The 26,085-nt window shown below is 43.1% G+C and overlaps 1 protein-coding gene across 1 annotated transcript in view; it reads right to left on the bottom strand.

Annotated features, from left to right (window-relative positions):
• The window catches only part of MAOA (amine oxidase [flavin-containing] A), a 69,756-nt gene that overhangs the window by 31,809 nt on the left and 11,862 nt on the right, over nt 1–26,085 (bottom strand). Inside the window, exons 2-3 of the mRNA XM_002922899.4 lie at nt 17,327–17,421; nt 6,884–7,021 (exon numbers count right to left, since the gene is read on the bottom strand). Coding sequence (XP_002922945.3) covers nt 6,884–7,021; nt 17,327–17,421 — 233 coding nt within the window. The remainder of the gene's footprint in view (nt 1–6,883; nt 7,022–17,326; nt 17,422–26,085) is intronic.

Below are 26,085 nucleotides of genomic sequence, written 5' to 3'. Positions count from 1 at the left end.
CTAGCAGTTGGGTTATCATGGAGACTAGAGCATTTTCTCTTGAGGAAGATGCTTATGGGACGCTTCCACTGGCCATTAACAGCAACGCCGAGGCCCCACTTGAGGAGATGACCGCAAAGTTCCACAGCCTTAGAGAAATCCTTTGTGTCTGACCGAATCGCCTTTCTGCGCTGCCACTGAAAGCCAGTTCACTGAGTCACAAAGGCTGACTCTAGACCACTTTTCAACGAATGCTTAGAAAAGGACTGCTGTAATGAACTGGCCTCTATTAAAAATGAATAGCAAGAAGATGAAAAGAGTTCTGTGAACGGATGATGGGAGCACAATCATATGAATGTACCTAGCGTCGCTGAATTGTACACCTCAAGGTTAAGCAGATAAATTTTTATGTTATGTGCATTTTACCAGAATTTTTTTTTTTTGAGAGTGAGCGCACGCGCGCATGTGGGGCAGGGAGGGGCAGAGGGAAATGGAGAGAGAGGATCTTAAGCAGGCTCCATGCCTGATGCGGGGCTTGATCCCACAACCCTGAGATCATGACCTGAGCCAAAATGAAGAGTCAGACGCTTAACCAACTGAGCCACCCAGGAGCCCCCACAATTTTTTTAAAAAAGAAAAAAAGGGGCGCCTGGGTGGCACAGCGGTTAAGCGTCTGCCTTCGGCTCAGGGCGTGATCCCGGCGTTATGGGATTGAGCCCCACATCAGGCTCCTCTGCTGTGAGCCTGCTTCTTCCTCTCCCACTCCCCCCTTGTGTTCCCTCTCTCGCTGGCTGTCTCTATCTCTGTCGAATTAATAAATAAAATCTTTAAAAAAAAAAAAAAGAAAAAAGAAAAAAAAACCGGAAGGGAAAAAAAAATCTAACAATTAACCTGACTTTTCTATATATTGGGCTGTCACTTCAACCAAGTAGAAGCTTTATTATGCTCTACAAACTAAATCAGAGATTTCTCCCTGAAAGTTTATAGGAAAAAGAAAGGAGGCTTTGAGAGAAAATGGCTATTGCGGACCTAGCTTTCTAAACAGTACAAGGCTTTAAGAGGAATTTCTGTCATTACGCTTTCCTGTAAATACAAGAAATAAACGGAAAAAAAAAAAGACATGAAGTCTTCTTAAAATGGGAGGGTGGAAAAGAATGGAAGTTACTAAAAACTATTTTTTACAAGCAACATCCATATATCTCTGTACTAAACCCTTGATAGATCAAGGTGAGAATATATGAACATGTTTAGTCTCTCTGCTTTTAAAAACCCATGTATAACTGTAATTTAGAGAAGAAAGCAAATAATCTATGATCAAACAGAATTTATCATGAGCACCTGCCCATTTACCATGTGCCTGTCCTTATCTAATTGTTTTTTTATCTCTATCCTGACTTATACAAATTATTTTAAATCCTTTCTTTCTTTTCCTTTTTTTTTAAAGCCTCATTTGTTTTTAGAGGGCAAGGAAGGGCAGAGAGAGAAGGAAAGAGAGGATTTTCAAGCAGACTCCCCACTGAGCACAGAGCCCAGCGCAGAGTCCGATCCCACGACCTATGAGATCATGCCCTGAGCCGAAATCCAAGAGTTGGACGCTCAACCAACTGAGCCATCCGGGTGCCCCACTCTTTTTTCCTTTCTATTCTTTTTTTTTTTCTTTTTAAACCAGGGAGGATATAATGGCATAAAATAAGATACTCTTATCTCGATCATACTTTGACAAATGAGTTCACATAAATCACTTCACAAAATGAATATACAGCTAACAATTCCAAACCATGCCCTAGACCTCTAGACTTAGTATTCTCACACAGTAATAGAACCCATCTGTGGTCTTCAGCCTGCTGTGCCTAACTGGGGTGGCCTGGGGGTTCCTCAGGAGTCAAGCGCTCACTGAAGGCCAGAGCAACGCCAGATTTATGGCTCAGGGTGTGAGAGAAGAAGCCACCCTGGTGAATGACACCATATAGGGCTCCCAGTGCCTATGTCCACAGCAGGCCAGGTCCACAGGAGTCCCTACTGCCTGAGTGTCATATTAGGAGTCCAGAACCCTCTTGGGTGAGGTGATTTTTGTCATACCTCACAGCGGTTTCTTAAAGGGATTTACACATTGACTTTCTGCCTGCGCAATATGGAATGATGTGATTTAACTCACAGAACCCTGGACTCAAGACCTGGAAAGCCTTCCTTTGGCACCTAAGCTTTCTCAGCCTCAGTTTTCTCATCTGTAAGATGGGGGGAAATACTTATTACCTCATAGGATCACTCAAATAAGGTGACACCAATAGAAGCCCATTACAGATGAAAGGCAATACCGATGCATGGAGTGAGGACGGATGGATGTTAAGTGATTAAAAGAAAGGAGGCAAAGACACCAGTAAGGAATATCCCTACAAGAGCCTTTGGTTTCTTGCCTGTCCTACTGAGCAGACTTGAAAGCGAAAGCATAACTTTCAGTGGCTTGGTATGGAAAGGTTGAAAGCAGCTTAAAAATATATGTCCCTAATCCCAAAGAAACACTCCATCATAAAGCAAGGGGCCACATAACGCCGTTTTTTCTGGCAAGCATTAAGACAAACTAAGAAAAAAGAAATCCCCGGCTTTCAACACGGCCTACTGGCTAAAACAGAGTTCACCTCTTAGCAACAACAAAAAAATTTTTTACTTAGTATTCCAGAGCACACACACATTCTGAAAAGCCTTTGATTTCAGTCGTTGGCATAGAAACCTCAAGTAACCGGCTGTGGGAAGAAAAGAACCCATACTAGGAAAACTTGCCTGGCGAGCTGTTACTATCAGGAAAGCCTATGTTGTTTTAAATAAATTTGTATCACACCATTCTCTAAAAAGAAATGTGTGGTATATATTTATAGTCTCCATTTTTATTTAGGGTGTGAAAGTGGGGAGAAAGTGGGAATGCATAAATGTGTCAATTTCTCCTGCAGAGCAGTGCCTGAAAAAGGCCTTCCTCCATCTCTGGAGGCACTGTTCCTCTCTCTACAGCATACATGCATTATTAAGATCTGGAAGAACCCTTTCAAAGAAAAAAGGAGGGGCACCTGGGTGGCTTGGTCCGTTAAGCGTCTCCCTTCGGGGAGCCTGCTTCTCCCTCTCCCTCTGCCTACTCGTGCTCTCCCTCTCTTTCTCTCTGTCAAATAAATAAAATTTTTAAAAATAAGAAAAAATATTTTCTTCCTTCCTCTCCGAGACTTAGCACTGCAAAACTTAACAAAAAGTCTCCACAACTCCAAGAAACTTACTCATAAAAATAATCATCGTGATGGGGCAACCAATTTACTAATGCAAGTCATGGATCAATCAATCCAAGAAGCACTCAAGTCCATCTGCTTCCCTTACACCATCCAGAGGAAAAGAAGAGATAATGTTTTAAACACACCTAGCTGCTGCCACATCAAATCCACCTTTTAGGGTAAAGACAACATGGTTAATTTAATTTCACAAATCAGATATGATCTCCTAAACAGACCCGTATCAAATTCACCACATTTGTAAAACCTGTTCAAAAATCTATTCTAGAAGAATCAGGATCTACTAGGGCACCGGCCGGCTCAGTGGGTAGAGTATGCGACTCTCGATCTCAGGGGTTTTGAGTTTGAGCCTCACGTCGGGTGTAAAGATTACTAAAAAAAATAAATAAACTGAAGAAAAAAGAATCAGAATAGGTATTCCATTCACAAGATCCATGAAGGATACAGGCAGACATGTTAGCTAATGGTGAGCTCCATGCAAACAGAAACTTTGATCCTGTGTCCACCATTTCCAACCCAGAACAATATCTTATACAGAGAAGACTATACAGTAACTATTTATTGAACTGATGAATGAATTTAGCAAGAATGACGTGAACCTTCTATGTATGAAGTAGACAGAGACTCCCTGGGAAGGGACAGGGTGCAAAATACCCCTGGATGTCTAGCCCCACTGCTCACCTCAAAGGCTCAGGCTTGGAACTCCACACTGTCGTGTCAAAGTTTGCACTGTCAACGCAATCTACCAAAGGTCATGAATAATTCTCTGGTGAATACTAAAAATTATCCTAGAATACATTGAAACTGGATGCACTACAGTCTGCTGACAGAAGAAATAACTGCGGCATTCTTTAAGGCTGCACACGGCCGGGGCAGGGGGTGCGCCTGGGTGGCTCAGTCTGTTGGGTGTCTGCCTTCGGCTCGGGTCATGGTCTCAGCGTCCAGGGATCGAGTCCCGCATCGGGCTCCCTGCTCAGCGGGAGGCCTGCTTTTCCCTCTCCCTCTGTGTTCTCTCTCTCTCTCAAATAAATAAAATCTTCAAAAAGAAAAAAAAAAAGGCTGCACACTGGGAAAATTAATATGGCTTAGTTTTAACTAGACAATGGCAATCTTCTGGTGATTCACCCACCACCATTTTGGGGTTACTTACTGAAAAGAATGCACTGTGGGAAATTAGAAAAGCTGGGGTTGTCACGAGAGCCAATGCAGAGCATGTCACAAAGATAATTTGCATTATTAACCCAACGCACTATGGTGATGGGAAAGTCCATGTTTTCTCCCGGAAGTGGACGGAACAGTAAGGGTTGAGATATTTTTAAATAAGTGGAATTATTTTTTGCTATATGGTTTATTAATAATCTTACATGGACTATAAAATTTCTCTAATCTGGCCTCTTCACTTTACAGCTTCCTGGTCATTATAAAAACATCTACCACACCACTTCTCATTGCAGAAATGATACGATTTATTAGAATCACTAGCAGAAAGGCACTCATTCAGGTAACATAAATGAACCTCTCACTGACCATTGTTTGACCTTAACATTGCTGTCTATCTTGGGGGGAAATAGGTGTTCTTTGGCAGGTTAAAGAATGTGAGAGGATGGTTTAATAGTATTTTTAGAGCCCATCTTTTCTTTAGATGAGATTATGTCTTAAATGAAAAGAATGGTATTTAGTTTACTCCCTTAAATATATGCTTCTTTGTAAGTCAGTCCTTGAATTCATGAACAGTAGGAGCTCGGGGGGAGGCAGACCATTACTAGTTTCATAGCCTTGTCAAGTTGCTTTCTTCTCTGAACCTCAGCTTTCTCCTCTGTAAAATGGGGACAATCAAGCCTGCCTAACAAGGTGATGTCATGAGTTCATGCATAGAAAAAGCACTTGGTTCTTTACCGGGAGCCTCCAGGGAAAAGAAAAATCTCTCAGCTCCTGAATGTTAGAGAGGAAGAGATGAGAAGCATGAGTCTGCTCAGGTTCCAGGACAATCATCAACTCATTTGCTTCCCAGTTGGACTAGAGAGTGAATTTCCATGAACGTCTGTGTCATCAGTAGTTGAGTGCGAATACACCTAAAAGTGCTCAGTAAATGTTAGTGGCTATCGTTCTCGATGTTGTTATTATTGACTAGTTCAGGGAAACACCAGGCCTTGCAGAAAAGAGAAAGTGGGGATGCAAAGGGGTTTTTCCCTTTGTGATCGTGAAGCCTCTGGAAGCCAGCGTTCATCAACGCTTCGTGTCGTTTTTTATACTCTTACATTTTCTTCATTCGTCCCTGGATTTCTGAATTTGGTTTTGCCAGACTCTTCCCCCAAGCATCCCAAACTAGCAGAATTTCCCTGAGGGTCTGGAGCCTGGGGTGAAGCTGTTGAGAAATGATGTGGTTACTGGTGTGGGAATCCTGGCATTAGAATAAGTAAATGAGGGGCGCCTGCGTGGTGCAATGGGTTAAGCCTCCAACCTTTGGTTTTGGCTCAGGTAGTGATCTCAGGGTCGTTGAGATCAAGCTCCACATCGGGCTCCCTGCTCAGTGCCCAGTCTGCTTAAGACTCTCTCCCTCTCCCTCTGCCCCTCCTCTCCCCTCCCCCCATGCTCTCTCTCTCTCTCAAATAAATACATAAATGTTAAAAAAAAAAAAAAAGAGTAAATGAGCCCTGCCCTCGTGATGCTAGTTCCAGGAAATGGGCTGCAATGGCAGGTCAGAGAACTTGACCTCTCAAGGCCCATCTCCAGACTCCAGATGCACCATGTTTGGCTTCAGTAAGAAGGAATAACACTGGCAATAGCTCCCTTTTCTTGCATGGATTATCAGCAGAGTTGAAAGAACCTTGTTTCCACAGTGAGAAACTGCACAACCCAGCCAGACTCCCCAAGAGACAAGGCCTGACACAGAGAAAATTATCAAGTGTGCAAAGAAATGTCAGGTAAGAATGAGAATGAATAGGGGCGCCTGGGTGGCACAGCGGTTAAGCGTCTGCCTTCGGCTCAGGGTGTGATCCCGGTGTTATGGGATCGAGCCCCACATCAGGCTCCTCCACTAGGAGCCTGCTTCTTCCTCTCCCACTCCCCCTGCTTGTGTTCCCTCTCTCGCTGGCTGTCTCTATCTCTGTCAATAAATAAATAAAATTTAAAAAAAAAAAAAAGAATGAGAATGAATAACCTGTTCAATCTTAAGAACTGGCTTAGCCTACTGTGCTCCTTGGGGCCTTAGAATTGCCTCATAGGTGCCCCGGGGGCTGCCTACGGCTCTGTGTGTGTGTGTCCGCCACAGGCGACTCCTGCTCCCCCCAATTCCCCGCCCCCCCCACTCTCCATAAACGGTGAAAAGCAAAAACAAAATACCTGAGCACCTCCTACTCCAATTGGCTTGGGGTGAGGGTGCAGCCTTCAAGGGCTACAGTGGGTGATAGGGAGGAGGGACAAGCTGAGACCTGACCCCTGGCAGTGATTCCCAGAGTCCACAAGGAGTTTTTAAAAAGAAAAAAAAAAAGAAAAAAGAAAACATGGAATACTACCGTAAAGCTGAGAACCTACTGGCACAATTGCTTTGAGAAACAACAACTAAAAACAAAACCAAGTATTTCCCCAAATACAGTGCTCTCCCACTGATCACATGAGTAAAATGTCAGACTTACCTTGACATATTGCACCAGACGCTCATTTACGTTGACTTTGTAAGTCTGGAGCCCTAATTCTTTAGACAGCCGTAAGATTCTGTTCTGGGTTGGCCCCACATAAGCTCCACCAACATCTACGTAATTGACATGTTCATTCTGTAGAAAGAGAAAAAGTGGCCAGAAGACTTTAGTTAAAACTCAGAAAAAAAAAAGTTTCTATGTCTCATTTAAAGACAAGAGTGGGGCGCCTAGGTAGCTCAGTCAGTTAAGCATCTGCCTTCGGCTCAGGTCATGATCCCAGGGTCCTGGGATCAAGCCCCGCGTCAGACTCCCTGCTCAGTGGGAAGCTTGCTTCTCTTCTCCCTCTGCCCTTCCCCACACCCCCACTTATGCTCTCTCTCTCTCTGTTGAGTAAATAAATAAAATCTTAAAAAAAAAATCAAAACAAGACAAAATACTAGGTGGGAAGAATATATCACAAGAAAAGTCACACAAAGCTATAAAAAGATTCATATACGTAACAAATTATTTTATAAATATACAAACCCTCCTTCATAAACTGAAATTAACTTTCCCCTCTTAATGTGCAGTTCTACATTTTCTCCAGCTTTTTTTATGAACACATTTCCTGGTAATTTAATCAATAGATTGAATATTGGTGACTTAATTTCCTTCATGTGTTTGTAATAACTTCTGGGTCTGTTTCTATTTTGTTGTTTATACCCGTTCTCATCCATGTTGCCTTTCCTCATTTGCCTGATTAATTTGTATTGCGTGGCACTCGAATTTGAAAAAATACGAAGTAATCTGAATCCTAAGAGGATGATATCTTTCCCAGAGAAGACTTCTGTCTGCTTCTGTCCAGCACCTGGGGGCCCTTATAATCCTAGATAACTTTATTGCATTTCCTGTGCCTGAGATGATTTGAAGGTGGGCTGAAATGCACACATGCTCTGGTTTTCTTACAGTTCACCCTTGGTCCAAGGACACAGGCCAAGCCAAAGCATGAGGACTTTACCAATACCTCCCTCCATATGCACACACTTTAGTGGGCTCCGGACTTGACCTTCAGTTGCTCTAGCTTTGCATGACTTTTGAAAGCCTCTCACTTGCTTCTTGGGTGGTCAGAAAACTCCCACTCCCCACCCCACCCCCCCTTCCAGGGGAAAAGTAGGACAATTCTTTCCGGAAAAAAGATGGCTCAGTGATTCTTCACTACATTCTCAGTTCTCTCATGCTTTGAAGATTTGTGTCCGTGTGTATAGTGCAATTTGTCCAATCTCTTTGTTTTTAGTAGGAGAGTTGGGACAATTCACCTAAAGTGTTATTGCCAGAAAACTGATTGTCTAATATTATTCAACTTGCCTTCCTGGCGAAACCCAACCTGATATTATCTTTCTATTGCAGGACATGCTTTGCTAACATTTTATTTAGGATTTTTGTAGCCAAGTTCATGACTGAAATTGAGATTCTCCTCTCTTCTTCAACCCTTGTCTATCTTTTGCAGTGGAGTATTGCTAATCTCATAAATTAGTGATCATACTTTCTTCTATTCTTTGGAAGTGTTTGTATATAAACAGAATGATTTATTCTTTAAACATTGGGTAGAATATAACCCTACAGCTATCCAGGCTTGCTGTTTTCATTGTGGAAAAATCTTAAACTACGAGATGCAATTTACTTCCAGGCTAAAGCAGGACCCATATTTTCTATTTCTTTTTAAATCAGCATTAATTTTGATAAACATATTTTTCCTTATACATTTCATGTATGTTTCAAAACTATTGGTTTAAAGTTCATGATATCCTTTTTTCATTTATTCTTTCCTGAATCAGTAGTTATATCTACATTTTCATCCCTTTTATTTGAGATATTCCTTTTTTCTCTTTTTTTTCTTTTTAAAGATTTTATTTATTTATTCGACAGAGATAGAGACAGCCAGCGAGAGAGGGAACACAAGCAGGGGGAGTGGGAGAGGAAGAAGCAGGCTCATAGCAGAAGAGCCTGATGTGGGGCTCGATCCCAGGGATCTGGGATCACGCCCTGAGCCGAAGGCAGATGCCCAACCGCTGTGCTACCCAGGCGCCCGCCTTTTTCCTTTTCTTGAAAAAATCTTACCAGACACTTCTCTATTTTTAGTCTCTTCAAAGAATCAACCTTTGCTTCATTGATCCTCTTTATTGAATATTTATCTTCTGTATCATGGATTTATGCTATTTCCCCCCCTCTCTTTTAGATTTATTATATTCTTAATTTTCAAACTCCTTACATGCTTAATTCATTCATACTGAGCCTTTTTTCTCTTCCTAATGGAAGAACTTGGGCTATAAATCTTCCTCTAAATATTGCTTTAACTATACAGACAACTTTATTTTAATATTTCCATTGTACAGTTTTAAGTATTTTCATGTTTCCATTACAATTTCTCTTTAGACTTGCATTACTAAAAACTTTGTTGTATTTTAACTTCTCCAGCTGGGACTTTTTTTTAGTTATCTTTTTGTCATAACTGCATTGTGGTCAAAGAATGTGGTTTTTATGCCAACAATTCTTGAGGGTCATGTTATATAACCTAGCACATGATCAATTTTCAAAGACTTTCATATTTGCTTGAAAAAAAATATAGTCTAGGGGTGCCTGGGTGGCACAGCAGTTAAGCGTCTGCTTTCGGCTCAGGGCGTGATCCCGGCATTATGGGATCGAGCCCCACATCAGGCTCCCTCTGCTAGGAGCCTGCTTCTTCCTCTCCCACTCTACCTGCTTGTGTTTCCTCTCTCACTGGCTGTCTCTATCTCTGTCAAATAAATAAATAAAATCTTTAAAAAAAAAAAAGAAAAAATATAGTCTATAAAATGATATGTATAGTTTATACATGTCCATGAGAATGAGCTTAATTGTCCTCAGGCTTTTTGTTTGCTTAATCTATTATTAACTTAGAAAATTATGTAAAAAATTCCCTACTCCATTGGGCATTTATATCTTTGATTGCTGTTAAGTTTTGCTTTATATTTTCACGCCCACATTATTCACTGTATAAAAGTTCAGAACTGTTTGATTTTCTGGGTCTTTATCATTATGCACTGACATTTCAATGACATTTTTTTGTTCAAAGTTTACTTTGTTGGATATTAATATAGTTATAACAGCTTAGTTTAATATCTATCTCTTTTTCTAACTTCCAGTTAGAGTTTTTAGTCTGACAATTGCTTTCCTTTAACTGACAAATTTAGCATTTATATTTATTATTATTTCTTTTTAAATATTTTAACTTACTTATTTTATTATGCCCTTTCAAATACTTTTCCCCCTGATTTCTTTCCTTCTTTTGGAATGAGGGGTTTCTTCTTTTTTCTTTTTAAATTTTTCCTTGTACTTGTTTGGAAGTTAAACAGTCAGGCCTATTTCAGACATTTTCCTAGCAATATTAACATGCATATCTCATATAGTCTAAAGTTTATCAGGAGATTATCTTCCTACTGAAAAATACGAAAACCTTCATGCTTCAACTGTGATCACCCTTTCTCCAATCTATAAGCTATAAAAGTACCTTGGTTCAGATGTGTCTCAAAACAAATCTGACATTCCTTTGTTTTATTGTTTTGATGTTGCTGAATTGTATTTAAATATTTACCAACATCTTTGCTCACCGTCCCCTCTTGAATCTCAGACATTTTATTTGTAATCTTTTTCCTTTTGCCTGAAATACATTTTTCTTTATAATTTCCTCCAATCTGGGTCCTAAAGTCTCTGTTTTTGTCAATCTGGCAAAAAGACAGTTCAAGTAGGTAATGAATTCAGCTTAGTTCCTCTTTCTGTCTCAGAACACTGACATTATCTTCTGGCATCTGTTTTTGTTAGTCAAGGGTCACTCATAAATTTAATTGTTGGTTTTTTTTAAGAGTATGTATGATTTGCCTTTTTTGTTTTTTATTTTTTATTTTTTTATTTTTTTAAAGATTTTATTTATTTATTTGACAGAAAGAGAGACAGCCAGCGAGAGAGGGAACACAAGCAGGGGGAGTGGGAGAGGAAGAAGCAGGCTCATAGCGGAGGAGCCTGATGTGGGGCTCGATCCCATAACGTCGGGATCACGCCCTGAGCCGAAGGCGCTGTGCCACCCAGGCGCCCCGCCTTTTTTGTTTTTTAAAAAGCAATTGCTTGTGAGATCTCTTTTCTTCGGCATACCGCAGCTTCTCCGCGCCTGGGTGAGAATTTCTTTTCATTTATCACGTGTTGGAACGGACAGGTTTCCTCGTGTCTTCCAACAATGCTGGGAATCATCAGCTATTATTTTTTTATACCATAATAACGCTATCTTTCATGTCTTAGCTGCCCGCCACCCCTGAAAACATATTTTCCAATCTTTGCTTCAGAATTGCATGCTAGATAATTTTTCCCAGATCTACTGTCTTAGCTGTATCTAATATACTGTTAAATCTGCCCACTGAAGTTTTTCATTTTAATTAGTGTATTTTCATTTCTAGAAATTATTTTTTAATTTACTTGATCATTTTTTAGTTTCTTTACCCTGCTCCTAGTTTTAAGAACTTTTTTCTTTAAAACATGCTGAAGAGAAAAACCAAAGAGTAAAAAATAAATCAATTTAAAAATTTAAAAATAAAACAAAAACACGCTTAACTGTAATTTTTTACTTTTGCATAATAAGACTGTCACAAAATCTTTCTGGATCATTTTTTTATGCTTATCCTTTTTTGGTGCCTTGTTTCCTTGTGCATTTTCTCACTTTGAACTATGAATTACTTATTTTCTTTGGAACTTTTCCTGTGTAAATAATTTGAGACCTGGGTGGAAAGGATTTGAGTCTATTTCTGCTTTGGGGATTCACTTGTTTATTCAACAAATAGATCGAGCTCTCCTACAAGATGCCAGGTACTCTTCAAGGAGCTTCTGTTATATCAGTAAACAAAACAAAGATCCCTGCTCTGAAGGAACTTACATTCACTGGGAAGAGACCCGTTGGGAATGAACCCCAAACATAGTAACTATCTCAGAAGTTGATAAGAACAATGAAAAACAAAAAACTACAGGAGGACAAGGGGACTGAAGGGGCAGAGGAGAAAAGGAAAGATTGCAGTTCAAAATACAATGGCTAAGTCAGCCCCCTTGAGGAGGTAATATGTGCATAAAGACCTGAAGGAAATGGAGGAATTGTCCATCTGCTGGGAGAAGAGCATTCCTGGCAGAAAGTACAGCTGGTGCAGACTCTAAGGCAGAGGGTGACTAGTGTGTTCAAGAATTAAGGAGGCCGGGGCGCCTGGGTGGCACAGCGGTTAAGCGTCTGCCTTCGGCTCAGGGAGTGATCCCGGCATTCTGGGATCGAGCCCCACATCAGGCTCTTCAGCTGTGAGCCTGCTTCTTCCTCTCCCACTCCCCCTGCGTGTTCCCTCTCTCTCTGGCTGTCTCTATCTCTGTTGAATAAATAAATAAAATCTTAAAAAAAAAAAAAAAAGAATTAAGGAGGCCAGTGTGGCTAGAACAGAGTGAGCAAGGAAAAGAGAACTGGAGGGGACTCCCGGGTGGCTCAGTCAGTTAAGTGTCTGACTCTGGATTTCCATTCAGGTCATGATCTCTGGGTGGGATGAGATCAAAGCCCACATCAGGCTCCACCCTGCTGTGGAGCCTTCTTGGGATTCTCTTTCCCTCTCTCTCCCTCTGTCTCTCCCTCCCCTCAAAAAAAGAAAAAAAGAGAACTGGAGATGAGTGAGGTTAGAGAGGTTATTAGAGGGGCAGGTCACAGAAAGCCTCACAGGGCATTGTAAGGACACTGGCTTGGCCTCTGAGTGAGAAGGAAAGCCTGTGGAAGCTTTTGAGTGGAGATGTGCCAAAAGCTGACTTCGGTTTGAAAGGCTCGCTCCGGTTACTGCACTAAGAGTAGATTTGAGGAGGCAGGGGTGAAAGCAGGGAAATCAGTTAGGAGGCCACTGTAGCAATCTGGCCTAGAGATGATGGTGGCTCCCACCAGGTGGTAGCCATGGAAGCAGTGCAGAGTGCTGAATTCTGGATATATTTTGAAGGCAGAGCCAACAGAATGAAAGTGGGGCCCGACAGTGTTGAGTGTGATGCTTGAGTTTTTTGGAATTGCCATCCTTTGATGGGGGAAGGCTTCTGGAATGGTGGTCTTGATGGAGAGATCAGAAGTTCAGGTTGGGTGTGTGAAATCTGAGATGTCTGTTCAACCTCCAGGAGATCTGCAAATTCCCGATTTCCAGTGTATATTTTATTCAGCATTGTACTTATTCCAGCGGAGAGCGTTAATCAGGGCTTTCATTCTGCCCTAACACCAGAAATGAGGTGTGCCTTTGACTTTCTTTCACCTGTCCCTTATATAATCCTTACCTTCTCTTTTACTAACCCTTGGTACTATTCTCTAAACCTTCTCTAGTTTCCAGTACCCTCTTTAAATATAAAACAAAACTGGAGTCAGTACTCCAATACATTTCTAGGCTTTAACAAAGGCAGCAAGAGGACTCATGGGAATTTGACACGTGAGGTCTTTAGAATACTGACACTCTCTTTAAAGCAAATAAACCGAAGTGAAGTAGTATAAAGTGTGAGGCATTTTACAGACTATTTCCTATTTTTACCACACGAATGATTACAATATTATCGACTCTACTCCCTAGGCTGTACTTTTCAATCCTTTCAAGTGACTTACTTATTTTCTAACTGGAAATTTGTACCTCTTAATCCCCTTTACCTATTTTGTCCCTCACCCCCCCCCCAGGTAACTCCCCTCTGGCAACCACCAGTTTGTTCTCTGTACCTAGTCTGCTTCTGGCTTTGTTTGTTGTCTTTGTGTTCGTTTGTTTTCTTTTACAGAATGTTTCTTTACAGAAAGAAAGAAGGTGAAAAGGTGAAAGATTCTCAAGGAGATGCCTCAGGTTCAGCGTGAAGATATTGGAACTGTAACACCGTATTCTGCTATGCTGCACCTCCATCTTGAGGGTGTTAATTCTGATCTTATTTCTCAGTCTCTGAAGAGGCCACAAACACGCAACTATATTAAGAAATCAATACACCATCCCTGTGATTGCCCCGCAGGCATTTCGACTTCATAAATTTGGTCCTGAAGAATGATAAAGGAACCACACTAAGGAAAAATTGGGAAGTTCCTTTTTTTTTTTAAACTTATCTTAGGTAGGCTCCACACCCAACATGGGGCTTGAACTCATGACCCTGAGATCAAGAGTCACATGCTCTATCGACTGAGCCAGCCAGGAGCCCCTAAAGATTTTATTTTATTTTTATGCAATCTCTACACCCATTGTGGGGCTCGAACCCACAACCCCGAGATCAAGAGTCGCACGCTCCACCAACCGAGCTAGCCAGGCACCCCGAAAAATTGGGAAGTTCAGAACAGCTGCCAAGTGCAACACCAAATTTAACATTTTGGTACTTAAAGACTCAGAGTAACTGTTAGGGCAACACCACCCCAAATTATCCTAACCGACTGTGCTCTTAGAAGCAATTCTTACAATATTCAATTCAGTTTCTTATGAAATAGCATTTCTGTCCCTTTTTCACAAAGCCCTTTTTTCTCCTCCTATTCATTTGAAATCTTATAAATGTTAAGTCCTAGTTTGTAAGCATTGCAAAGTGCATTTCAAAGTTCCTTCCTCAGATACCTAAGGAGTTACAGTATCATGCTTAATACACAGTAGTTGCCGTATGGTGCTGACATATATAAATGATGCAGCGTGAAAAATCAGCCTGGAGCAATAACGGAGCCGCGGACAGGCCTGTTGGAATTCTCATTTCCCTTAGATCAAGAAACCTGCTCTTCACTGAGAATCTGTAACATGACTGATGCTCCTATTTAATAACCAAAAGGTTTTAGAGATAAGAAACGTGGGGCTAAGGAATAACTTAATAACCATCTCCAAAGTGAAGGAATAATATTCAGAAAATGACAGGAGAATTCTATTAGTAAGGTCAGACACGCAAGATACACAATGCTTCTTTTGCACTCCAACACACTGTCTTCAACTAGAACTTGAAGCTGCAAGGGAGTTTCGAGTACATTTCGATCGTATCTCGCTGCCCAGATGGGCAAACTGGGATGTAAAGGGCCAACAGGACTTACCCAAGGTAAGACAGCGTGGCAGGCAGTACAGGGGCCAGAATCCCAGGGAATTACACTCCACCACTACTACTACGTCTGAAGAAGCACTCAGAAATTCTCCGGATACAATTGATCTGAATTTACGTTAATTTCAAGCACGCAAGCGAACATACACCGTAGGGCATGCTGCGGAAGTAGAGTCTCAGCTTGTCGAAACGCAGATTTGGATTCAGTGGGTCTGGGAGGGGGCCTGAGACTCTGCATTTCTTTTTTTTTTTTCTTCCAAGATTTTATTTATTTATTTGACAGAGAGACAGTCAGTAAGAGAGGGAACACAAGCAAGGGGAGTGGGAGAGGAAGAAGCAGGCTCCCAGCAGAGAAGCCCAATGTGGGGCTGGATCCCAGGACCCTGGGATCACGCCCTGAGCCGAATGCAGACGCCTAACGACTGAGCCACCCAGGCGCCCGGAGACTCTGCATTTCTATCAAGCTCCCGGGTGACTCTGAGGCTGCTGGGCCACGGGCCACGCTGTAGAGTAGCAAGGCTGGTGAGCACTCTCAGAGCTGAGCCGAGTGAAAACGGACCTATGGTACATCCCTGTACATCTAAAAAAGGTAGGAAGCAAATGACAGGGGGAGCATGGCGTGGTATGACTGCAAGAGCCGGTACACTATTCTAGTTCAGAGCCTGGCTGCCTCTTCCATGTCCATTCATGTTGCCTGGCCCACGCCTGCTTCCAAGATGCTCAGGGTAGCTGGCTGTGTGCCCCAACTCTGGCCAAGGAGACTAGCGAATGTCTGCTGCGGTCTTCTCGTAAAGGAAAAGCTTTGTTGCAGAGCAAACTGGGGCCGCCTCTCCAGGAACCAGACTCTTAAGTGTAGAGAAGAAACAGATGGTCCCCAGAGGGGAGCTGGGTGGGGGGATGGGTGAAACAGGGGCTGGGGATTAAGGCGCGCACTTGCCGGTTTGAGCAAAGGGTGTTGGACGGAAGTGTTGAATTGCTCTACGGCACCGGAAACGAATACTACACCGCATGGTAACCAACTGGAATTGAAAACAAACCGGGACGGCCTCTTCGTGCTCTTTCCGGTCTTAAATGAGGCCTCGATGCTTAGAGTCGCATTGGCCATCTGGTTACTGCTAGGCAATAAGCCAACATGCGAAGAACGGCTGAGCAGCAAAGACATGAAGAGCCTAAAGCCTCGACGACAAAGCTGGGCTCCTGCAGCAGCCTGGACTCCCTGCCGCCAGACTTCTCACGCAAAATAACTGAATGTTTATGTTGCTCGAGCCGTTGCAACGAGCACCGCCTAAGCCATTTCGCTGGAAGTCTGATACATCTTCTAATGAGATAGATGCTTCCTCTCTCGCCAGTCACTGCAACTGTCTGGTTTTGTCCTGTCAGTGCCCAGCCTTTAAAACGGTCTATTTGCGGGCTCGAGAAAAGGTTCTCATTCATGACCTAACTGCCAAACACAAGGGCCTCTTCGCGGCCCCTCATCCTCCGTCAGATGCCCTTGGAATTGGCGGTGTGCGTCCTTCCTTCCTCTTTCCTCCGCCCATCTGCTCTGCCTCCACTGCTTCTCTCTGGCTCCTCTGCCGCTGCCCCCCATTAAAGCTGCATGCTCCCCAAACTTCCATGTTTGGCCCTCTCCTCCCTACCCCCTGTCGTCCCCCTGAGCACTTTCATCAGCTCCCAGCGGCTGGACCACCTGCAACAGTGTCCTTGAATAACAGTAAACAATAGTTAGCATGCATTTTTCTAGAATGGTGCTGTTAGCCCAAGTATAAAAAGGCAGTCGGTATAGCAAGAACTGAGCTTCTCAGTGTCTAGCGGGCCTTACCTGAGCGAAGGGAGTCTCTGGCAGCAACATTCCTTTAGGGAACAAGGACCAAGGACAAAGTTGCACAAAAATACGCTACATCTGCTGCTGCTTACTGTAGCCACACAACTTTTAAGTTGTGCATCCTTGGATAAATAAATAAGGAACCTATATTCTCTGTGTGTGTTTGTGTGTGCATGCACACATCTTTTGGGTGTATAGTCACTTCAAGCCCAGCCAAACTGCAACCCCATCGGAGACACTACATACTCTCTTTAGGTCTCTGGAATGGAATTTGTAACAGTGCATTGAAGTTATTTGTTCATGTTTGTTTTCATCACTAGAATACAAGCTACTAAAAGGTCAGAGGCTGTCACTCTTCAGCGGGTGCTTGTTGAAAAGCGTGGACCCTTATTTGCTGGAGCAGTTTGGGGCTCTGGAGGATAAATGGCCTCACTGCATGAACCCCTGAGATCACCTCGAGCTCTGTGACTTCCAGTGCCCCCCCTTCCAGTGTGAGTGAGATATTACACATAAGTGTTAAAAGCACTTACCCTCACGGTGTACGTTCTTCCTCCAACTCTGTCCCGGGCTTCTAAAACCAAAACATTAACCCCATGTTCAGCTAAGAGCTTGGCAGCAGACAATCCTACAAAGAAAGCAAACACAAACACGAAAACAAAATCAAGGAACATATTAAGACGTGAACATGAAATAGCCAAGATTTAGCCAGATCTACCCATAAAATGAACGCACGGCATCATACATAATCCATTTGATTTTGCTCTCTTTCCAATAAAGTTTGACCACACTGTGATTAATCGAGCCACCAATTCGATAATCTATCCTATATTACATTACCATAATTTTATCATCTCTCATAAGGTTGGTTGACAAAATGTAATTATTTTAAAAATATATATATTTTTGGTGATAATGAAATCCTATTTAAGAGAATGTATTGAACCCCTAAATCAACCCTTATTGTGCCCTTCTTCCAGAAAACCTAATTGCATAAACAGAAGAGTATGTTTTCCTGCAAACTTCTCCTGGCTACACCAGCCCTCAGTATATCTGCGCTTTTCTCAGCTTAAAAACCCCTTGTGAGGGCGCCTGGGTGGCTCAGTCAGTTAAGCGTCTGACTCTTGACTTCAGCTCAGGTCTTGACTTCAGGGTTGTGGGTTCAAGCCCCACGCTGGGCTCCACATTGGGTGTGGAGCCTACTTAAAACAAAACAAAACAAAACAAAACAAAACCCTTATAATCATATCCTCTGACTTATATCTGGATTACATGCTTGCTAGAGCTTGTTTTTCCCACTAGATTCAAAGCTTCCAAAGGTAGGAACCATGCATCACACTTCATTCATTGGCTCAAAGCTGAGAACAGGGTTTTTACATGTAAATAAAAACTGTCATACAAGATAGATTTAAAACCCAGTATAGTGATACCAGAAAAGGAGGGGAAATGCTTGGGTTAACATTACGTCAAGGCATGCTACCAACAGGACTTGTCATTGACGTTAATCCTGATCGTCTGGCTGAAGTGGTGTTTGCCAGGTTTCTTCACTCTAAAGCTACTACTCTCCCTTCTCCCTTTCCATCCTGTATGCTTTGGAAGGAAGTCTACACACAGCCCACACTTAAGGAGCAGGGAGTTACATTCCACTTCCTGGAGGATGAAGTATGTACATAAATTATTAGGAATCCTCCCACAAGGAGATTTCTCTCTTCTCTACTGTTTATTTGCTTATTCAATCATGTTATTTATATCAGTATGGACCCATAGATAGTTGTTTTATACTTGGGGTTATAATCCGATATTACGTTATTTATTTTTTTGCTCCAATTGTTCCAGCTTTGGTCACTGGGAGTTCTTTCAGTCGGCTCCTGTGTCCCCCATCGTTTTGCGTGCGTGTGTGTGTGTGTGTGTGTGTTTGTGTGCGCGCACGCGCGCCCACGCACTTGAGCACTTACTTACTTTCTAGTATTACAAGATGTTCTAGGCTGAGTTTGTCTTTCACTGCCCAACCCCAGAATCAGCCATGTCTCCAATGAGCCTTGGTTCCTTTTATTGGGGAACAATACTTTTTTTTAAGATTTATTTGAGAGAGAGACAGAGAGGGAGGGAGAGGGACAAGCAGACCCACACTGAGTGCGGAGCCAGATGCAGGGCTCGATCTCAGGACCCTGAGATCATGACCTGGGTGGAAACACTCAACCCACTGCGCATCCAGGCGGCCCTGAAAAACGTATTAGAAACCAAGATCTGGGCTCTAGGTGCACTGCTTGCCACTGGGGTGTCATTGCTTCTGGGATCTCTCAGCTCACAGAGTAAGGAAATCTATGTGTGTACACATTTATTTTTAAATCTACATTTATTTGTACTTCCTTTTTTTTTAAAGATTTTACTTAGTCATTGGTCAGAGAGAGAGCAAGAGCACAAGCAGGGGGAGCAGCAGGCAGAGAGAGAAGCAGGCTCCCCGCTGAGCAAGGAGCCCAACGCGAGACTCGAACCCAGGACCTTGGGATCATGACCTGAGCCGAAGGCAGACGCTTAACTGACTGAGCCACGCAGGCGTCCCTATTTATTTGTACTTCCAACGCTATCTTATACCTAGGTATCTTCAAACTCCCATTACAAAAAGTATGAACATCAAGTCATACAGAAAGCAAGGTGGCTATCAGAGACCGCCAGGATTGAGACAAAAAGGTATCAAATCAAAATAACAACTGCAGGAGGCAGATAGGGCAGGGGACAAATACAAAACAACTGCAATGGCTTAAATCCATGAATTCATAATAATACTAAACAAATAAAAAAACTCTCACCGGTTCTTTGGAGAATGGTAAGAAACCACCTTACCAGTCTGGAAATGCCTGAAGGAAAAGAAAAGCATCTGGCATTCATCCTACTTCTACCTGCAGTGAACTGCAAAGCAACCAAAGAGCTAACAAAGGGAGGTTTTGCTGTATAAAAGTATGCTGGCTCATCAGTGAAGACAAATAAAATCAGAATATCAGCATGTTGCAAGGCTTAATCAATTGACGGATCTAGTGTAATAAGCCTCAACATCTGCTAACATCAGGCAAAGAAAGAGAGATAACCAGATGTTATCCGCCTCCTGATGGAAGAACACACCAGCACCTATGAAGCCGGCAGGAAGGAAGAAAGGGGAGGGAGACAACGAGCCAACACTAAATTCTAATGTCATCAAGCCTCTAGATCTTCTACTTAGGGGCCAGAGGAACATGTCTAAATAGTACTGCTGGGATACAATCAACAAAAGCCAGATTGTAGGAAATCATACAGGACTACCCTGTGTTTTTTGTTTTTTGGGTTTTTTTAGCAACTTGCCCCCTCCAGTTCCCTCCCCCTTCTCCATTGCAGTCTTTTCCTACAGTCGGTCTCTTACAGGGCTAGCTCTGTCTCGATGTCTGCTCTCAGAGGATGCAGACCGACAGAGCATTTTGTTCCTACACAGAATCAAGGATGAATTTGAGTCTAGAAGATCTAAAATGTGGTGAGGCTAAACCATAATAACCAGCACTGGCCCCTTCAAGTACATTGTAATCTTACATTGCTGACATTCATTAAAGATTTAAGTATGCAAAGAATCTTTGGAATCCCCTCATAAAGAAAGCATCCATCCCGTGACATTTAAATAAATTCAAACCAATGCCTGCAAATGTCTGCATTGGTGCAGTGCGTTCTCTGGGACAGAGCCAAAGCGCTTCTGCAGAGGGTCACTAAAAAAAGAAGTTGTTATTAAAAGCATATTCATCCACCAGTCTTCTTATGTCTATATGTCTTCTATATTTAAAAGCACAGAAACTTGGGGCGCCTGGGTGGCACAGCGGTTAAGCGTCTGCCTTCAGCTCAGGGCGTGATCCTGGCGTTGTGGGATCGAGCCCCCACGTCAGGCTCCTCTGCTATGAGCCTGCTTCTTCCTCTCCCACTCCCCCTACTTGTGTTCCCTCTCTCGCTGGCTGTCTCTCTCTCTGTCAAATAAATAAATAAAATCTTAAAAAAAAAAAAAGAATATTAAAAAAAAAAAAAGCACAGAAACTCAGATACAAAAAAGGTTACTTTCTTCCCGGTTCGCCTTACTCAATCAAACTATAAAGCAATTAGAAAAGTACAGCCAAGGCTTTACTAGAATTAATCGGTAGCTCCTCTTCTAAGAGGAGAAAGTGGCCTTCCGCATGCTGCCTCCGAAGAAGCAGAGGTGGCCTTGACCTCCAGCCCCAGTGTCCCGCAGCATCCGGCTCCTGGCTCCCGGCTCCCAAGGCAGCCTAGCAGGTGGTCTGGGGCTACAGACACAGAGCAGGTGCATGTGCCTTTCCTGTTCGCATCACTTGGAGTCGATTTCATTATCCCCATATTCTGGGTGAGAAAGCCACGCCCCCAATATGGCTACAACAAAGTCTCCCGAAAAGTGAAGCATTTTATTTCTCACACCCTCACTTGGAGCCTGAGCAAAATCAAATCTAACGTGTAACTCTCTACTAGTTTGGTGAGTGGTGCTCAGAGCTAATAATGAATAAGCACCACTTGGGAAGCTAGAGCAGGTGGGGGGAGTAAGGTGAGCTGAGTTGGGACAGTGACCACACCAGTGACAAAAGGTATTTTAGGATATAAACAAAATTAAAAAGCTGATCATAGGGCCGTTTCTGCATTCTAGGAAAACGATTGGCCCTATCTCAGCAAGGAAAATTGCAACCCTTAGTTTAAGAAATACAATGTTTAAGGGGCTCCTGGGTGGCACAACGGTTGGGCGTGATCCCGGCATTGTGGGATCGGGCCCACGACGGGCTCCTCCGCTATGAGCCTGCTTCTCCCACTCCCCCTGCTTGTGTTCCCTCTCTCGCTGGCTGTCTCTATCTCTGTCAAATAAATAAATAAAATCTTAAAAAAAAAGAAAGAAATACAATGTTTAAAACATTTTAAAAGGATTTGTGGAAGGGGCGCCTGGGTGGCACAGCGGTTAAGCGTCTGCCTTCGGCTCAGGGCGTGAGGCTCAGGGCGTGATCCCGGCGTTATGGGATCGAGCCCCACATCAGGCTCTTCTGCTATGAGCCTGCTTCTTCCTCTCCCACTCCCCCTGCTTGTGTTCCCTCTCTCGCTGGCTGTCTCTATCTCTGTTGAATAAATAAATAAAATCTTTAAAAAAAAAAGAAGGATTTGTGGAAAAAAATGCTTTTGAAAAGGCTTTTAAAAAAGGAACTTCCACAATAATTGGAAGATTAGAAAATACTGAATATGGAAATAATAGCAAGGTGCCATTTTTTTTAAGTTATTTAAATATTTATTCATGAGAGAGAGAGTGCACACGCGCAGGGGGCTGGAGCAGAGGAAGGAGGAGAGAGAGTCTGTAGCAGACTCCCTGCTGAGCAGGGAGCCCCCAACCCATGATCCCAGGACCCTGAGATCATGACCTGAGCCGAAATCAAGAGTTAGATGCTTAACGGACTGTGTATTTTCAAATAATAACTAATAACTAATTTTGAATAAATAACTCGGTAAGTTGAAAATAAAGCACAGGCAAATCCTTACAGTCCAGAAAAGTTTTTCTACTATAACAACTGTGACTGTTGATTTGAATGAAACAAATGAAGCCAACGGCTGATTCAAGGTGTTACGTCTTGGATTACACTCCTTAACTCTTACTTTGTTCTCATTCTGTGTGTCACTATGCCTTCTTGCCCTCCCCTCATTGCCACAAAACTCAATAATCATTTACAGAAAAAAGTCATATCTCAATTGTCAACTCCACAGATTAGCTTAAGGGCTTTTGCCTTATCTTTCAAAATGTTTATTTAGCTTTTTTTTTTTTTTGTAAATGGGATAAAATTGTTAGAAAAGGCTTTTAAGTCTGAAGGCAAGTCACCAAATATAACGTAGCTACTACAAAATGGATTTCGTTTTATTATTTTTTTTAATTGAAGTATAGGGCTCCCCACAAGGGAAACTCCCATCTGTCACCATATAACGCTAGTACAGTACCATTGACTATATTCCCTGTGCTGGACCTTTCGTCTCTGTGACTCATTCCTTCCGTAAAAAGATTTTATAATCAAATTTTTTTAAATTTTCACGTGTTATGAACAGAACAGTAAGATTTACTGTTCATCTTGTTCCAAAGAAATATAGATTAGCCAAAGCTAAGAGCACTGAACACTATAGGTCCTCCTTTCACTCATTTTCCATCATTTCATTGCCACATGGAATCCTGAGAGATAGAAGAGACCTGCCCCCCACCCTGCCCTCCTCGTATGCACCACCCCCCCCCCACCAAAATAAGGAAACGGTTTGATATAGGGCTATGCTGCTAAATGGTTAACAACCACCTCTGGGCTGCAGGGAGGGAGAGGACACCTGATCTGCACCATTTGGGTTTCCATGGTGTACAGACACTCATCATGTCTGATTTCAAACTACTTATTTCAAGCTACCAATGTGGTATCACTGAATGTGGAATTGGAAAGAGGCCTTTCCAGCCAGTAGAAGCTGGCTCCCACACACACTGTGAGAGGTATAAACTCTTGGCCTCAGACCTGCGGAGAGAGAGATAAAGTCAGGGAGGGGAAAGTGTGTATTAAACCAGCAGGTGTATGAGATTCATTGGTTTGTGAGGGATGAAGGGCCACCCTGGAAAGGTGTCCTAGACGCTCAAGTGTCCTCCTGTCTAAAGGCTCTGGTTCTCCCATGGGTCCGTTGGAGGGAAGAGGTCTAAGTGGGCACTGGTAAAATCTACCATTCGTTGCACCTGCACCAGGAGCTGTTCCTCTCCTGAATCAAACTCCTTAGGAGGAAAAGAACCCACGACTCCCAAATGTTCTGTGGTTTTCTATGAGAGTAGAGAGCCCAGAGAAGCCCCATTCCCAAAGAGTTCCATAAAGGACTTATGGTGTAAATACGGATCCGATCACTTTCAAAATGCAAAAAAAAAAATCTGAAAAACAGGAAAATCAGAGGAGCAGGGCATGCGCAAATCTTTAATCGCTTGGCAATTCGGTATTTTAAATAGGAATGAGGCGTTCAAAACAAGACAATTCCTCGGGGTGCCTGGGTGGCACAGTTGTTAAGTGTCGTTATGATGGAGCCCCACATCAGGCTTCTCTGCTAGGGAGCCTGCTTCTCCCTCTCCCACTCTCCCAGCTTGTGTTCCCTCTCTTGCAAGCTGTCTCTCTCTGTCAAGTAAACAAATAAAATTTTTAAAAAACAAAAAAAACCAAGACAGTTCCTCTTCCAATTTTTCTTCCATCATTTGAGTTTCACATAAAACAAAATAAAATAGGTGAAAGGATGTATTAGACAGGCTTAAAAGGGGGGGGGGCAAGTCTGCTTTTCAAAGCACACGTCGTCGTCGGAGAGTTGAGGCAATTGTTTTGTTCTTACTAAGAAATCGTGCTCGATGTGAACTACTATAGAGCAAATGGAAGCAAAATATTGTCCTTATTTTATTTTTTTTGGTGACTGCTGGTTATTGGAGCAGGAGGGCTCGGATGCAATGAAGTATGCAGGCGGCAGCAGCGCTGCCATGGCAACCTCAAAGCAAGCTGCAGCTTCTCCAAGCCCCCGCCCGGTGGAAACCCTGTTCGAGCAGATTCTGCCCCGTCTCCAGCGTCCTGCGGCGGCTAAGCTCCCCATAGAAACGGGACAGGGAAGGGCCTACCCCACACAGCGTGCCTGGAGAAGGAATTCATATCTGCCATGAAGCCTTCGAAGAAATGGTCCTTTGCTTCCTGGGATACAAATCTGTGACTGTGGAACCTGGCTTCACACTTGGCCCTGCCAGCCTCCCTACCTCGCGAGGGCCCTTCCCTTCACCTTCCTTCTTCAAGTACCTTCATATTACTCTATTGGGGGGGGGGGGCTCGCGCTACCCTTTCCAGTTCAATTTCTGGCTTTCCTGCCACAACGAATGGCCTGGTGGCTCCACTCCTTCACTAGAACAAACCGTGACGTCCCCAAGAAAGTCGGGTCACTGAGGCCTCTCAATATGTCTAAAGCAGGACACTTGATAGTTCCCCAGAACTCATTCCTCCCCCGGCGCCTTTGCAACTTAGGAAATGGCTCCACCGTATAGTCAGATGCTCGGGTCAGAACTCTCAAAGCTATTCCTGACTCTTCTCTCCTTTCGTCATATACCTCAATCCCTTCGAGGGCCAGGTCCTTCTTGGTTGCGGCCTCAGACTATGTTCTGAATCTGCCAGCTTCCCACTGCAACCACAGCCACTCCAGTCCAAGCCATCAGGGCCTTTTGCCCTCGTCCAAGGCACCATGAGCCCTTGCCCAGAGATCTGATTTGTAACTAGTGTCTTAGGACTTTCTTGAGAACAGAAATGTGTTGTACATCTTCGCATCCCTAGACTAGATCCTGCCATGTCGCAGGTGCTGAAATGCTTGTTGCAATGAACAGAATAACCACATACTGGGAAAACGAAACGATGCTCAGCTGGACGAGGGCAACAGGGAAGGTTCTACTGCCTCCATTATATTTCTCTCGAGCAACTAAGAAAGACTGACAAGGACAGGGTGCCGCATCATTTTTAACCTTTATGCCTACATTAAGTCAGCAGAGTCTATACGACTAGTACATTTTCTGGTCTCTGATCCATTATTGTACTTTTTAGCAAAAGAGAACAGACAGTATCAATGCACACTCAAGTCGTCCCCGATACATCTAACCATTCCGATCTATCCATTCCTATAGCCATCTGTAGCTTGTGCTTCCTTTCAGAGAAATAATTCTCTGCTTTTGAAAATGCCAAGTCTTCTAATCCCTTTAATAAGCTAAATAGACAGTGCTGTCTCAAATGATAAATAGATGAAAGCTAACAATTAACTTCAATTTACCCTGAATTCAACAGACTGGTTGTCTAGACAGTCCTAATTTATTTGATTATTGTTCAGCATTCATCTTCACTTTAAATAAATGGATCTCACCCAAGTTGGGGAATGCAATTACCCCTTAATTCATGACCCACCCCATTCTTTCACTGAAACTTTAAAAATATACCAAGGGTTGCGGGGTGGGGGGCGCCTGGGTGGCTCAGTCGGTTAAGCGTCTGCCTTCAACTCAGGTCAGGATCCCAGGTGCCTGGGATGGGGTCCCGCATCAGGCTCCCTGCTCAGTGGGGAGTCTGCTTCTCCCTCTTCCTTCCCCCCACCACCCCGCTCATGTTCTCTCTCTCAAATAAATAAATTTTTAAAAAAATACACCGAGGGCCCTCCACACTGCTATCCCTAGATTGTGCACACTAAGCTGCACTGTGGTTTAAAGCGATAGTTTCCAAAATGTTTTATG

The sequence above is a fragment of the Ailuropoda melanoleuca genome, chromosome X (genome assembly GCF_002007445.2).
Source record: "Ailuropoda melanoleuca isolate Jingjing chromosome X, ASM200744v2, whole genome shotgun sequence".
NCBI lineage: Eukaryota > Metazoa > Chordata > Mammalia > Carnivora > Ursidae > Ailuropoda > Ailuropoda melanoleuca.
This window is presented reverse-complemented; position numbering and strand designations above follow the sequence as displayed.